Source organism: Salminus brasiliensis, chromosome 6 (genome assembly GCF_030463535.1).
Source record: "Salminus brasiliensis chromosome 6, fSalBra1.hap2, whole genome shotgun sequence".
Taxonomy (NCBI): domain Eukaryota; kingdom Metazoa; phylum Chordata; class Actinopteri; order Characiformes; family Bryconidae; genus Salminus; species Salminus brasiliensis.
The window spans coordinates 14,625,593-14,640,124 of NC_132883.1; the positions used below are offsets into that span (position 1 = coordinate 14,625,593).

At 40.1% G+C, this 14,532-nt stretch overlaps 1 protein-coding gene across 1 annotated transcript in view; it reads right to left on the reverse strand.

Moving 5' to 3' along the window:
• LOC140557079 (uncharacterized) overlaps positions 1–14,532 on the reverse strand; it is a 61,204-nt gene that overhangs the window by 16,974 nt on the left and 29,698 nt on the right. Inside the window, exons 14-27 of the mRNA XM_072681214.1 lie at positions 13,523–13,620; positions 11,599–11,830; positions 9,932–10,202; positions 9,763–9,840; positions 7,752–8,729; positions 6,573–6,716; positions 6,278–6,442; positions 5,635–5,902; positions 5,320–5,497; positions 4,384–4,496; positions 3,112–3,130; positions 2,703–2,819; positions 1,653–1,729; positions 1,382–1,542 (exon numbers count right to left, since the gene is read on the reverse strand). Of these exons, the coding sequence (XP_072537315.1) occupies positions 1,382–1,542; positions 1,653–1,729; positions 2,703–2,819; positions 3,112–3,130; positions 4,384–4,496; positions 5,320–5,497; positions 5,635–5,902; positions 6,278–6,442; positions 6,573–6,716; positions 7,752–8,729; positions 9,763–9,840; positions 9,932–10,202; positions 11,599–11,830; positions 13,523–13,620 (2,899 nt within the window). The remainder of the gene's footprint in view (positions 1–1,381; positions 1,543–1,652; positions 1,730–2,702; positions 2,820–3,111; positions 3,131–4,383; positions 4,497–5,319; positions 5,498–5,634; positions 5,903–6,277; positions 6,443–6,572; positions 6,717–7,751; positions 8,730–9,762; positions 9,841–9,931; positions 10,203–11,598; positions 11,831–13,522; positions 13,621–14,532) is intronic.

A 14,532-nucleotide genomic window follows, 5' to 3' on the forward strand; every position in this document is an offset into this window, starting at 1 on the left:
ATTAGACCACACCCCTTCTCATTACAGAGATGCACATCACCATTTACTTGATTGGTAGTTGGCTTTCAAGCCTATAGAGCTTGGAATAGGACAACATGTATAAAAAGGATGATGTGATCAAAATACTCATTTGCCTAATAATTCTGCACACAGTGTATTAGCTGCCTCTGAAGCCTCCTCTCCCATGATTACCCAGTGTCCAGCAAACAATATTTTTAGCTCCTTGTTACTCTTCTTATTTAAGCACCTAAAAAAGGAGAGACTCACATTAGGGGTTAACACAGTGTTAACATCACATGTGCTTGTGGTTTATGTGTATGTGTATGTGCTTGTGGTTTATAGGTGCACGTATTTGTCACTGTACAGTGTACAGCGAAATGTGTCCTCCGCATTTAACCCATCTGGTAGTGAACACACACTCACACACACACATGTGTTAGGGGCAGTGAGTACACACACACACCCAGAGCGGTGGGCAGCCAACTCCAGCGCCCGGGGAGCAGAGAGGGTAAAGGGCCTTGCTCAAGGGCCCAACAGTGGCAGCTTGCCGAGCCCGGGAATCGAACCCACAACCCTGTTATCGACAGCCCGGAGCTCTAACCGCTGAGCCACCACTGCCCCCTATTTATTGTTTATATGTATGTGTATGTGCTTGTGGTTTATATGGTATTATAAGGGTAAATTCTACTGATTTCCCAAAATGTCCACACAATTACCAATGCACACATGGTTACCAAAGTCATTCAGAGTTGCTGTAAAAGGTCTGATGTGATTCTAGTTCTAGGAATCTAGAGTCACAGGTGACTAAGGGGTAATATTACCTGATGTCTAAAACATTGTTTTATAACAGTTTAAAGATTTAAGATCATTAAGATAATTTAATCCATGCAGGTCTATGCAGGCCATACTAGGGCATAATTGTCCATAATTGCCCCCCCCCCATATTTACCACAATTTGTTATATTACATACTCAGAAAACACACTGGTTGTTTTGAATAGCAAAAAAAACATGCCCACTTTTGTCAAACTGACATTGAGACCCATCGAGACATCGGGACACTTCTTTACAATGCATCATCTCACATCAGGATACTGTGAATAGCTCTGATAACATCTCTATGACTGAGTTGCAAAAAATAACTATTTTACTACTAAAATAATTTCTTGCAAGAACAACAAATGATTAAACACACTATTTCAATAAAATGTGTCTCAATCCTACAAGAACAACCCACACAGCAATGTGCAGATTAGGAGCTCTAAAGCTATCACATCTAAGTAGAACACAAACCACAGAATGCCAAAAAATAGTATGCAACATGTTTTGCAAATGACTTGACTGTAAATGCTGATGCATTCACTGTAGAGACTTTAACTCACCAGTGTGTTTGATAGCAATGTGGGACACCAGGAAATCCTCTTTGCCCGTGGAGTACTTGCAGTAGTCACATTTGAAGGGCTTGTCATTGGTATGGGTCAGCTGATGGTTTAACAGTTGCTTCTTATCAGGGCATGTGACGTCACAGAATTCACACTTAAACCTGACACAAAAGTACCATACATTTCATACCACATTAGACGACTTATTAAAATAAGGAATGTGAAGATGAAAAACAGTGGAGATAAAAAAAAGATGAGGAGGGTAACTTACAAGCTGTTTCCACAGTTTTGGATATGAGTGAGGAGATGCATTTTGAAAGTGTACCGTTTCTTAAAGGATTTGCCACACTGCGAAATGGACAGATCACAAATCATTTCTGACGGATCTTTTTCCTGTACTGCAGCAAAATGTGTGTTTAGCTTTTAGCATTAAAAAAGGTTAGCTAGTTGTTTTATTTAAAACGGGTATTATTTGAGTGGTGGGTCATTTTCAGCACTGCAGCTACACTGACATGGTGGTGGTATGTTAGTATTGTGTGTTGGGCTGGTACGAGTGGTTTAGACACAGCAGTGCTGCTGGAGTCCTTAAACACAGTGTTCATTCACCATCCACTCTAATAGACACTCTTACCTAGTTGGTCCAACTTGTAGACGTAAAGTCTGAGGCAGAAGCTCATCTGTTGATGCACAGTTTGTGTTGGTCATCCTCTAGTCCTTAATCAGCGGTCACAGGATGCTGCCCATAAGACTGTTAGCTGTTGGCTGGATACTTTTGGTAGGTGGTAGGTGGACTTTTCTCAGTTCAGCAGTGACACTGAGGTGTTTAAACACTCCAGCAGCACTGCTGTGTCTGATCCACTCAAACCAGTGCAACACACACTAACACTCCCACCACCATGTCAATGTCACTGCAGTGCTGAAAATAACCCATCACCCAAATAATACCTGCTCTGTGATGGTCCTGTGGGGTCCTTACCAATAAAAAAACAAAAAACAGATGAACTACAGTCTATAATTTTAGAACTACAAAGACTTGAACAATGAGTTTAGAAACAAGAAGTATGGCTGTATATTTGTACTGTTTCTGTTTATAAAACACCAGAATGCCAAGTGCAGAATGAGGTAAAAAGTATGGGCTTAGAATATACTGATCAATGTCTTGACATAAAATCACGTATGCTCCAGTGCTGTGCCCAGTCTTTTAAATCCAGCGTCACAGTCCCTTGCACTGTCCAGTAAAAAGCTGTAGTTTTTCACTTAAATTATTAGTTGTATTTGCTAGAGGGTGAGATTACAGAGAGCATATCATTCATGTACATACCTTATCACACATGTGGGGTTTCTCTGTGCTGTGTGTCTTCATGTGCTGAGTGAGACGTTTCTGCATGGGATAAACGCGGTGGCAAATTGGGCACGGGAACTCGGACACTTTCTGAATCTGAGGAGCATCATCACAAGACTGCTGTGGCATGAAAAGCTGATACATGGCAGGCTGATCATACAATACTATATAAACAGACATGAGCAACATTTTACTACGAGAAGCTGCCAGAGAATAGAACACTATATTCCTGTATGTGTGTCTGTTAAATATACAAATACACAAGGATCTCTCATTTCACTGCTTAATCTGCTGATCTGAATAGTAACTCATTTAATAAGTATAGCAAGCAATAAATAATAGCCATAAATGAGACAAAATAAGAATAGATAAGAATAGCAAGTCTTACCACATCTGTCTTCCTTCTCCTTAGGTGAGAAAGACAGAATGAAAGAGCATTTTTAATACAGGAAAACAAAAATCGTTTCTTTAACTGCTGAATGAAGTCTGCACACAGCTGTCAATTGCACTTTGTATGACACAGACTCTTAAACTACATTTATATGATATTATGATATTATAATGACAAGCTATAGACAGGACCCCCATGAAAGCCTTTGTCTTTACTAATATATTTAAACATATGAACATTAGCTATTTATTTAAACAATATTGAGAGACGGAGGCAGACATAATTTGTAAAATGTAATAAATTAGCACACCCTATAGATGTTATTTCCCCCCTTTGGCTGAAAGAACTTCAGAACTTTAGATGTTTCCTATTATGATCTACCAGTCTCTGACATCAACTGGGAGTAAGCTTTCCCACTCCTCCACGCAGAATTCGGCTTAGCTTTTAGAGCGATCTCACACTTTGTTCAAGTGCCCTCTAATACAATAAAGAATTCCTAGTGGATTCTATGTTGGAAAGCTCTCCAGGCCCTACTGCAGAAAAGCAGCCCCAAACCATGACATTTCCACCTCTATGCGCTACAGTTTAAATGTGGGGTCTTGTGCTCAAATGCTGTGTCTGGATTACACCAAATGTCCTCTGTTACTGTGTCCAAATTTTTTTCTTCCTTGCACACCTCCCATGAAAATCAAACATTAATCGTCTCTTTCCAAAGGTACTTTGACTTCAGCTGTGATAGGAGCTACCTGTAGATCCTATGATGACATTTTAGGATTGTTGGAGACTTCTTTACGCACTTGGTGGTCTGCTGTTGGACGGCCTGGCCTGCCCATGTTGGCAGCTGTTGCATTTGTTGTTGCAAATTTTGTTGACAGTGGAACTGAAGATGTTCTGAAGTGTACTGAGATATTTTCAGATCCCTTCCCAGATTCATCTGCATCTACAACCTTCTTTCTGAAGGCATTAGAGAGCTCTTTGGGTCTCACTATGGTAATAACTCTCACTTTACCCATCAAGATCAAACCAAACTCAATGTTTGAGGTTTAAAGAAGACAGGCCTGATTCTAATTTTAGGCATTTGAAGTAGTAATACATGTGGGGATGTCCTAACATTCCAATAACAATAGCATTGTTATTAATGACATTTTACAAATAATGTTTAAAAGACATCTCTTCAGTATCACCTAATATTGTTCAAGATTTTCATGGGGTGTCCTAACTTTCACATGATATACATATTTTCCTGTTTCAGTACATGTATTTTCTTACTTGTCTTTATTGTGAACTGCAGAATGTCGGATCACATCCTTCTTGTAGACACTTGAGTAGTCACACACGTCACACTTATATGGTTTGGTACCCTGGTGGTTAAACATGTGTTCCTGCAACACATAATGGTTCAACAAAGCTTAGCAAAAAATCTCAGCACATTTCTGTTTATAAGTACAAGGCTATTAGGATATAAGATGTATACAACAAAATACAACAGAGGAGGGGCCCATCCTCCTCTGGTCAGAACTATTTATAAATTTTAGATAAAATAATTTTCACTACGGATTTCACTATGGAAGTGCATCCCAAATAAAGTGAGGTGGAATCTTGTCATATTAATAACATACAAATTAAAACTGTGCACATCTAAAATGTTTCATTTTTTAATGACTACAAATTATTTAAAAACTATAATATTGAGGATTAACATTATATTAGACTCACTTTCAACTGCAACACAATTTAATACACTATATGTCCAAATGTTTGTGGACACCCCTCCTAATAAATGCATTCAGAAACTTTATGTTGAACTCACTGCTGACACAGATAAGTGAAGAGAAGAACTTCCAATAGACTAGGACTCTCTGGAGAATTAACTTATCAGCACCATGTCCAATGCCAGACGTAAAGCACCCCAGCATTGAGCTTTGGAGCAATATAATGGTGTTTTCTAGAATAATGGTGCTACATTCAATTCTTTTTGGATTAGTTGGGAGTTGATCAAACATCCTGACCTCATTAACGCTTTGGTCACTGAATGCGATCAAATCCTCACAACATGTTTTTTTATATCCTTGATTTCAGAAGAAACAATGAACAAGCATGTGTCCAAATACTTTTGTCCATATAGTGTTTCACTGATCACTAATATCGACTACCTGGTTGTGCATCAACATAGACTTGTTTACAGATTCCATTCAACCCACTTACCTTAAGGGAAGACCAGCGTTTGCAGCGGTAGCTGCACTGGAGGCACTTGAAACGTTCTGGATCGTTTCCCTCGTGGGAATCCACATGGAACCGGAGGTCTTCTTGCGACAGAAAGCGTGACCCACAGATCCAGCAGTTATGAGGTCTCAGGAGAGGCTTGAGGGATTTGTAGTACTTGCTTAAAAAACAAAGATGAAGACACTCTAAATGAAAAGCTTCTTGTTTTTTCACTTCAACAACATGCTGTTGTTACAATTCCAAAAAAAGGTAATGAAGAATCTACACATGCAAAAGTATATGTATGAAGACACTTACTTCCGGTTTATATACTTTCTATATTTTTTGCGTAGGAAACGTTTAGAAGGCCGCCCTCGCTTTCGTGGAAAAAACTCATCATCCTCTGGCCCTGTGTTTGATGAGGGGTCTTTATTCTCCGAATCGGACTGGCTTACACCTGGCTCAGCCGTGCAGCCGTTGGATACTGAGGCAGTTCCATTCTCTAGTCCAGAAGAACTTGCCTCCTCAGGAGCCTGAGAGTCTGTTTTACTGCTGGTCTGAGGTACTGGTGTTGCTGTTGCTGTTGCTGTTCCAAAAATGTTTTAAGGTTTAGTTTATTATGGAGACAAAAAGGATTTTCCACCCACCCCAAGGTAAATTTACTTTAAAACAACTTAACACTTGTTGGCAGGATCCAAATTGAAACAATGTAAAAAATACATATGTTTTAAAAGTATGTTTTCTTAACTGGTTCTTTTTAAATATCTGCTTATTTTGGCTTTGTGGGATGGAAGGGTCTTTCATGGGGATTGCCGGGGGGCGGTATTACAAACTCATATCACTAAACAATATCCCCACCAGTTTGTACAGAAGTCCGTGTGATTACTGAATAATAGGCCTTGTGTGTATAATAAGCCTAGCTGCATTAAGGGGTTAATGTGCTGTTGTGCAACTGACTTACCTGTGTAACTTTGGGGGAAAAGGAATTTGCGGGGTGGGCCCACCATCCTGCGAGGTCGCTTCCTTGAACAAGAGGATGAAGAGGAAGAAGAGCAGGTGGGAGGAGCTGGTCGTTGCGGTGGTGGTTTGGGCCTCGGTTCCTCTCCTGGGTTATAATCACTGTCACCTGAAAAGTTAAAGAAATCCAGTGGTAGAGCAAACATTTGTCTAAATACAGTCAATCACATATGAAGCCTTCCATAAATACAAACAACGAACAGTCAAATATCAAATGAAGGTAATAAGACAATACTAACCTTCAGGATCATCAATGGCCCCTGCATCAACAATATCGTCCTCTTCCTCCTCTGCTGGCTCTTCTTTCTTCACCTCTGCTACTTGCCTTGCCAGCATCTCAGATTTTCTCGGTCGCCCCCTTCCTCGTTTCTTGGGTGGATCACCTGAGTTTCAATCAGCACAGTCAGCGATGACCATGTTCAGGAATCCATGTGTGGCTCTTAATCTCTCTTTAAGTGGTTCTTATATGGCACTGCACCCTTTGTTTTCAGTAGTGTATTGGCATTTTCCCAAACAATGCAACTCCCTTTAGTTTAAAAAACTGTTTTTTCTTGTGTGATTAACTGCAAATATCCCCTCTAACATATTTCACACATACGTAATACAGCCACTGCTCACAACTGTAAGGATTGCACTTAGGAACATTATTACAGTACACAACTTCAGGGCACTTCACTGTACTTACTACTCCATCCGATGAACATTGTGTCTACGTTGTAACATAGTAACAACAATAGTGACTGGAGCTACTTTTCTGGACGAAGGAACAGCTACTAAAAACTCTTAAACTCTAAACAACACTCTAAAACACTATACTCTAGACAAATTAAGGGTGCATTAAATGGTGCCCTGCAATGCAACAGAAGAACCACTTTTATAATGAAACATGTTTGAAATGGAGATCTGTGATTTCAAAGGACCTTTTGAAATTGGTCAAGACCATTTAGAATATTAAATGAAGTTTCATCAGACCAGGTTGTTCAGACTTATTGTTCAGACTTCTAAGATACAAATGTCACCCCAGTGCAATTTCTCAGGTAAAAAAAACCCAGTAAGCTAAGAATCTAAAAAAAAGAAAAAAAAAGAAATGTGAACTGTGTCCAGAAAGACAGAGATGACTTGATCAATGTAAAAATCCAGACGGCCTTTTGTTGATCAACACTTAAGACTAATAACTTGACAGAAAAAGATTGAAAGTTTAATTTAATGTGACAATGTAATGTAATGTAATGTAAAGTCCAATTTTCTATTGCTTTCTGTGTGTTACTTTTAATGTTTTAACCTACACTGTAAAAGTTACATATTACTGCATATACAGAAAAAAAAAACACACGTGGTACTTGATTATTGGAAAAACAAACAAACAACCAAACAAACAAACAAACAAAAAAAACCACCACATTTTTGGCATTTCTTACCGGCAGGTTTGAAGTGGCGGTCTCTCATGTGATTAATGAGCGTGTCCTTGGACACACTTTTATAGGGGCACATCTTGCACTTGAACTGCTGCACTATAACTACCTCCATCATCTCTTCCAGCTCGGCTAGGTCTGGAGCTCTGGCCCCAGGCCCAGCTGCCACCCCAGACTCCACCACGGCCACATCGTCCTCTTGGGGTCCTGCTGATCCACCTGGCTCGGGGGACCACTGCGGCACTGCCTCCGGCTCGGGGTGGGTGGAGTAAGTGCCACTGCTGCTGATGTATTGGCCAGCCTGGCTTTCGCTGCACTCCATCTGATCGGGCAGCTGGGAGCCGGCTGTGTCGGCCAGCGAGTGCTGAACAGCACCATCATCTGCGTACAGCGAGTCCTGGGCCATGTAGGAGTGCTGCGGTTCTTCAGCTGAATTGCCATCCTGCTCAGAGGCGGAAACGTGTTCAACATAGCGGTGACTGGGCTCACCATCGTCCACACTGCTGTCAATGTAGCGAGAGTGCTGAGGCTGTTCTTGTCCATCTTCAGGAAGATAGCCATCACTGCATTCCACCACGTAGCGCCTCTGAGGGCTGCTGTCCGTCCCACTGCATTCTGCCACATAGCCACCCACTCCATAGTCTGAGAATCGTGACTGGCGGGGAGTCTGGTCAGCTTCTGCCCCGGAGCACTCGATGTACCGGGCCTCTGCGGTCTGATCCGGGTCATCCCCTCCTCCTCCGCACTCAACGTACTGCGAGTGCTGGGGTTGGTCGGGCCGGCTGCTGCTGCTGCTCCCATCTTCTAGCTCAGGGTAGCCGGAGTGTCCGGGTTGGTCGGGCTGATCAGGCTCCAGGCTGCCCCGCAGGCTCTCCGATAGGTCAGCCTGATCCAGGCAGGTAGAAGTGGGTCCGTCTGCTAAGGCCTCGATAGCGATGCGGCTAGACAGTGCTGAGGAAGACATCTGAGCTACCATAGGAGCTCCTATAGAGAAAGATTCATAAAGACACTTTCATGTTTTCTGAGATGGCATTTTGACACAACCAACAAAATCAATCAGTCGGACAAAGATGCAGTTTAACATATTAATATGTCCTGCTGAGATATAAGAACTGTATAAACTGCATACACACACACACACACACACAACTGTTCAAAGGTTTGTCATATTAAGAATTATTACAGTTAACAGTATAATAACATTCATGGCATTTAGCTGACACTCTTGGTGTAGCGCAGCATAGTAAACTTGACCAGGCATCGAACCCTTCTTCCACATGGCGTAAAAGCTTACTGACAGGTAGTGGTTTTATCCATTGTACCACACCAACCACCATTTAAATATTCTAAACTAGACACCATAGGAGATTTTATTCAGTATTTCAAGAATCCTGTAAAGTTATTACAAGAAAAATCACACACTTTAATCATACAGTATATTTACATTCATTTTTTTCCACTTTGAAATTTGATCAATTTTTTTTTATATATATGAATACATTCTAAATATTATAAGATAATCTATGGTATGATACAGCCTTTTCAGTCATTTAAGAATCTTCTACAATAAAAGCAATTAAATGATAAAATCACACTTTATTTATATATTTAAATTAATTTAAGTATATTTAAATTAAATTACGTCATCTCTATTGTCACTTAAAATATCATGAATCCTGGAAATCAATGTTATTAGAACTCATGTTTATTCAGTTTCAGATCAGTAATTGTAGAATTGTCTACAGTTCTATTCATTATTCTGGACACATATAACATGTAATTAATTTGCATTTACCAGCTTTAATGTTAACACACACTAAATCACATCGTTTAATAGAAATATTTTACAGAGCCATTTTTGACACTCCCAAAAAAGTTAATAACTAATCATAATAAACAACTAATGTTGTTTGACTGTAATGATTATGGGTTTATTTCTCAGGCAAGTCATAGATGTTTTATCTAGCCCACGAGTGAAACCCAGTTCTATTGGAATCAGAACTTTTAAGGTGCTCACCATCGTCTGGTCCTTGTAGGATCAAGTACTGTGTGGTTCCAGCACTGTCATCGTCTGCACTTGTAACTGCAATACACCCTGTAAAGCAGGATACGTTTTGTATAAAGTTACATTTGGCAGACATAATTATTATGAAAAAGCACTTTACAAAATGTGCATATTTTCCCACCATTCATTATATCAGGCCCAATAGTGGACTCAATTATCTTGTCAATAGCAGAGCCCAGGTCTGAGGAGGTAGAAGCTGTAGAGTCAGACACCATCATCCCTCCTTCAGAAACAGCACTGGAGTGCACTAGGACCTGAGCGGACTCTGACACCAAGACGGACTGGGTCACTGTGGAAACGCTGGAGACGCTGGTTGACTGTGCAACAGAAGAGGAGTCTGGGAGATGGACTCCACGCACATCTGTACTGGAGCTTGTCTCTGGGATAAATACCTACAACAACATCAGGCCGTTAGGACAAAGAAGATAAACATAAAGATTTTGTTTTTGATTTACATTTGATTTACATATTTATTTTAATCATTTCAAGAAAGCTAGGAATATGTAAATTAAGATATATTAGATGTTAGATGCTAAATGATACCATTAAGAACAATAACGATGTGATTCATTTGGGCAGGTGTGAATTCAGTAATTGCAATCGGATGCAGACCAAAACAACCACATCGAGACCCCTGAGAGGAGGTGATCTCTGTCCGATCCCACATGAACTTTGGAGCTATGTTTGCTGTAAGAACATAATCTGACCTTGATCTGAACCAACTATCAGATGTACTCCGCAAGTTTGAGCTAAACAGCTCCCATAGCCAGATGCTAACCTTGTACATTGTGTTGATAATTAATATGGCTATAAACAAATGCCATCTCTGCTGTCGCTTCATGTTAAATTGCACAGAAATATGCATTAGTCCAGAACACAAGATCTTCTTCCTGTATTCATGTGGTTTTCCATTTCAATTGAGATGTCAGATTTTCAGAGTTCCAAGTAGGAAAACTCAATTGGAACGCCCCCACAAGTCGGATTTCCAAAGTCAGGAGAGCCTCACCAACCCAGAGGTCAAAATCCAAAATTGCTGCATCGTACATCAACAGAAATAAAAGTAAAGTAAAAATAAAAAGTAGTAATATATTGTTTATTAGCATTTCTATCTATGTGTGTATCATAAAACCAGTTAAGCACACAGTACTGTTTAACTTTTTATCTGTGGATGAGTTTTCATAATGTTGAATGAGCAAAATACAGCCAAAAAAGGATTGCCAAACCAGTTGTGGTCTTTAGCTTTAAGTTAACTTCCTTTTGGAAATGTTTTGAAGTAGTTTACAATTATCGGGACGTATAACTGTAACGTGTTCAAATTGGGTGTGACGTCATTTCCACCTCCAGCATCGGACTTCCGAGGTAAACTACGGCACTATGGCAGCATTACATTCTAGCTCCTGCCCCAGACAGGTCTAAGCAATAAGTGTATTTTGATGCGCTTCATTTTTCCCTGTGGGAAACACGAGAAACCATTGGGAAAAATGCTCCAAGTTAAAAACTAGAGCCAACTAACGTGTGAGAGGTGTGAAAATGCCCTAAATCTACAGACGTGATAAAACTATTACACAAGTAATTATCGCAGTATGTTATCCATCACTTAACATCAGACATTTTTAATTTGACTAAATAAAACATTTAACAGGCCTATCGGGCCTGGGTAAAGTCAACATTGCACAGGTTATTATTTATTTCATAGTAATAAAATGTGTTATGACATATATATATTAAATGTGTTATGATATTATATATATATATATATATATATAAATAATGTGTGGCTTTTCCTACCACAAGGCCCTCTGAGCTCTGTCCAACATGGCAGTCAGATTCCGGTGCCAGGGCTGGCAGGGTGACCGTGTCACTGCTGTCCGCAGACATGGCCTCAGACGACTCCATGCCCATTCCGCTCTCGGATGGCTCCTCCATCCCTGAATGCCCCACATCACTGCTGCTCTCCACTTCAATCTCTTCTGAATCCATCTGTGCTCTTGAAGTGAACCTGTCCTTGCTTGGACTGTGTCTAGACAGTGTAGATTAAATATTAAGAACATGGAGGGGGAAAAAGTTATGAGTATACAAGGTTGTGATCTTCATGTCCTTGGCGCATCATATGCAACATGTAGAAACACTGCTTTGCAAATAATAACATATAATAATATTTTTATGTCATGTTTTATATGAATGGTTATTGTATATCTGACAAGTGTCATTAAGAGATGCTAACTTGAATGGTCAGCGCTACAGGGGACACAGTTCAGAAAATGTGCCATTGGTTAACCTGGAATCTCATGGTTTCTTTTAGAATAACATTTTACTTGTAAAAGACCCAATTAAAAAGATCCACAATCACGTTTACTAGTAAAAACACTGTTATTCCAGATATACTGTAATTGTGACTAGTTAAAAGTCCAGGACCACATATCTGTAAATTCATTCTGAGTGGTGCAAATCTTAAAGATCTCTCTAATGTAGTTTTGACTGACTGTAATATGCATTTGATACATGTGAAATTTCAGATATTTAACATTTTGTTTAGGTTATTAAAACATTTCAGATATTTTATATTTTGTTTAGGATATCTATTAATAAGGTTTTGACTAGTAATAATCACATTACTGACATTTTAAAAAATATATATAAAAGTATATATATGGAATTACAATTTCTACTGTTAAAAAAATAATTGTAGATCTTTAATCTGGCATTTTAATCTGTAATAAATGAAAGGGGAGAATAAAATATGTGTAGTCATATATAAGTGTATGTTGTGGCGGTATTACTACCCTGAATGGCTTCATAGATCTGAAATTATTACTGGTAAAAATGTCATAGTTCATGTCTATGAAATGATCATTTCTACCCGGAGATCTTGGATATCTAAGAAGCAGTATTATGGTAAAATATAAAACTATATTTAGAGATTTGAAAGTTTCCTATATATATATATATATATATATATATAGATTTATTTATTTATTTTTTACTGTGATCCTTTAGGGTCTCTGTATGAGGTTGAGTTGATGGCTTTTTTGGGGGCTATAACATCTTGTCTTAGTGCGATGGAGCGCAGCTCTAAGGCAATCCACCTTTCTCATGTCTGCTCAGGGGACAGTGCGGCTCCAGTTAGCTGGCTAAAGTGGCTAACCTTAGCTTATGTCAGTTATGTCAGAACACAGCCTCCAGCAGGCATTACAAGCAACTTCGCTCATGTAGAGAATTATATTCCATGATATTCCATGTATTACACACGGAATGTCTGCCTTTAATATAGCCAGCTAGCTCCTCTCGGCTCAGTAACGTTAACTGAGCTCGCTGCTGGAGCGGAGTCAGCTCAGGTCGACTCAGCAGAGCACAAGGACAACAAGAAGGCCGTGCCTTCGCTTTACATCCCCAAATGTCAAGGAACGGGAACGACGATTCTCGTTAAATTGTATCAGATGCTTCACTTGGACGCACTAGCCACTGAATTCACAGCCAAACTGCAGCTCCTCGAGCTGCTCGCCTCGTAATTTAACTCCGCCGAGCTGCCCTGCCTTCTGCCTGCAGCGCAGCGCCATTTTCTCACGCAGGTTTTCCGCTCAGGCACTGCGAGGAGCGGCTCAGGGACCTCGAGGGCCTCCGTGCCGACACAGACCGCCCGAGCGTCGTCCCTGAGAGAAATAAACGTAAACATTCAGGCAGAACATTTAATCGGGGCGTTTTTTATTCTTACCGGCGGCGCGTTTTTGGACCTTTTCCCTCGTCGCCGACGCGCTGGAATAAATCCGTATGAGAAAGCGACGCTCGCAACGGCTTTCTAGTCGGGCGCCATCAGTATCTCCTCGCTTCCTGTTGCAGCAGACCGGATCCTGTTTATGTGACAGAAAGAGACGCTGGTTCCTCACGGAGTGTGTGAGAGTTTATGGGCTGAAGTTTAATCCTGAATGTTTCTGAAATTTAAACAGAGACGAGGGTCGAGTTTTAGTAATAAATGGTTGAGTGAAGCGTCAGGATGAAGGACTATTCACAGGAGAGGACGCGGTTGCGGCGGATTAATATGAGTGTAACGTTACTGTTAAATGGTTCTATTAAACATTAGTGAGGCTTTTTTATATTTTGGAATTTTTTTGGTTGTTCAAGTTGAGTTGAAAACCCTCACAGTAAGACCAATGACATGAATCTAAGTGCTGCAGCAGTTTTATCTGGTTTTTAATGGGCAGTTGTTTAAAATGTTAGTGTGTGTGTGTGTGTGTGTGTGTGTGTGATGGCGGCTCGGGCTGTGCTCCCACGTCTCTTCTCCAACAGCACCAACGCCTGAATCGCAGCTTTCCCTTCTGTATTAAAAACACCACAGGAATGCTCTTTCACATTCGTGCAGATGCTGTTGTTCATATATCTATAACTAGTAGGCTGCACTAATGTAATGCTCTTTCTTTCTACTTTCCTCAAGAAATCCAGTAAGTTTCAGTTGGCCTCAGATGCTGCTGCACATGTTCTTACCAAGACCAGCGAGAAAGCACATAGTAGCCCCTACAGTACAAAGGTAGAAAAATCATATTTAGATATGTATGCACCCCTTAATTTATCAAACCAATCTGTCGACTTAATATATTGTTTCCTTAGATTAACTAAATTGAGGGACCAATCTTTAATTGTGGTTAAAAAAAAAACTAAAAAAAAACTAGAGACTTCCTTTTAATCAATTGTTCCCTTCATTGTTCCCTCGGTCCGTCTAAACTGAGG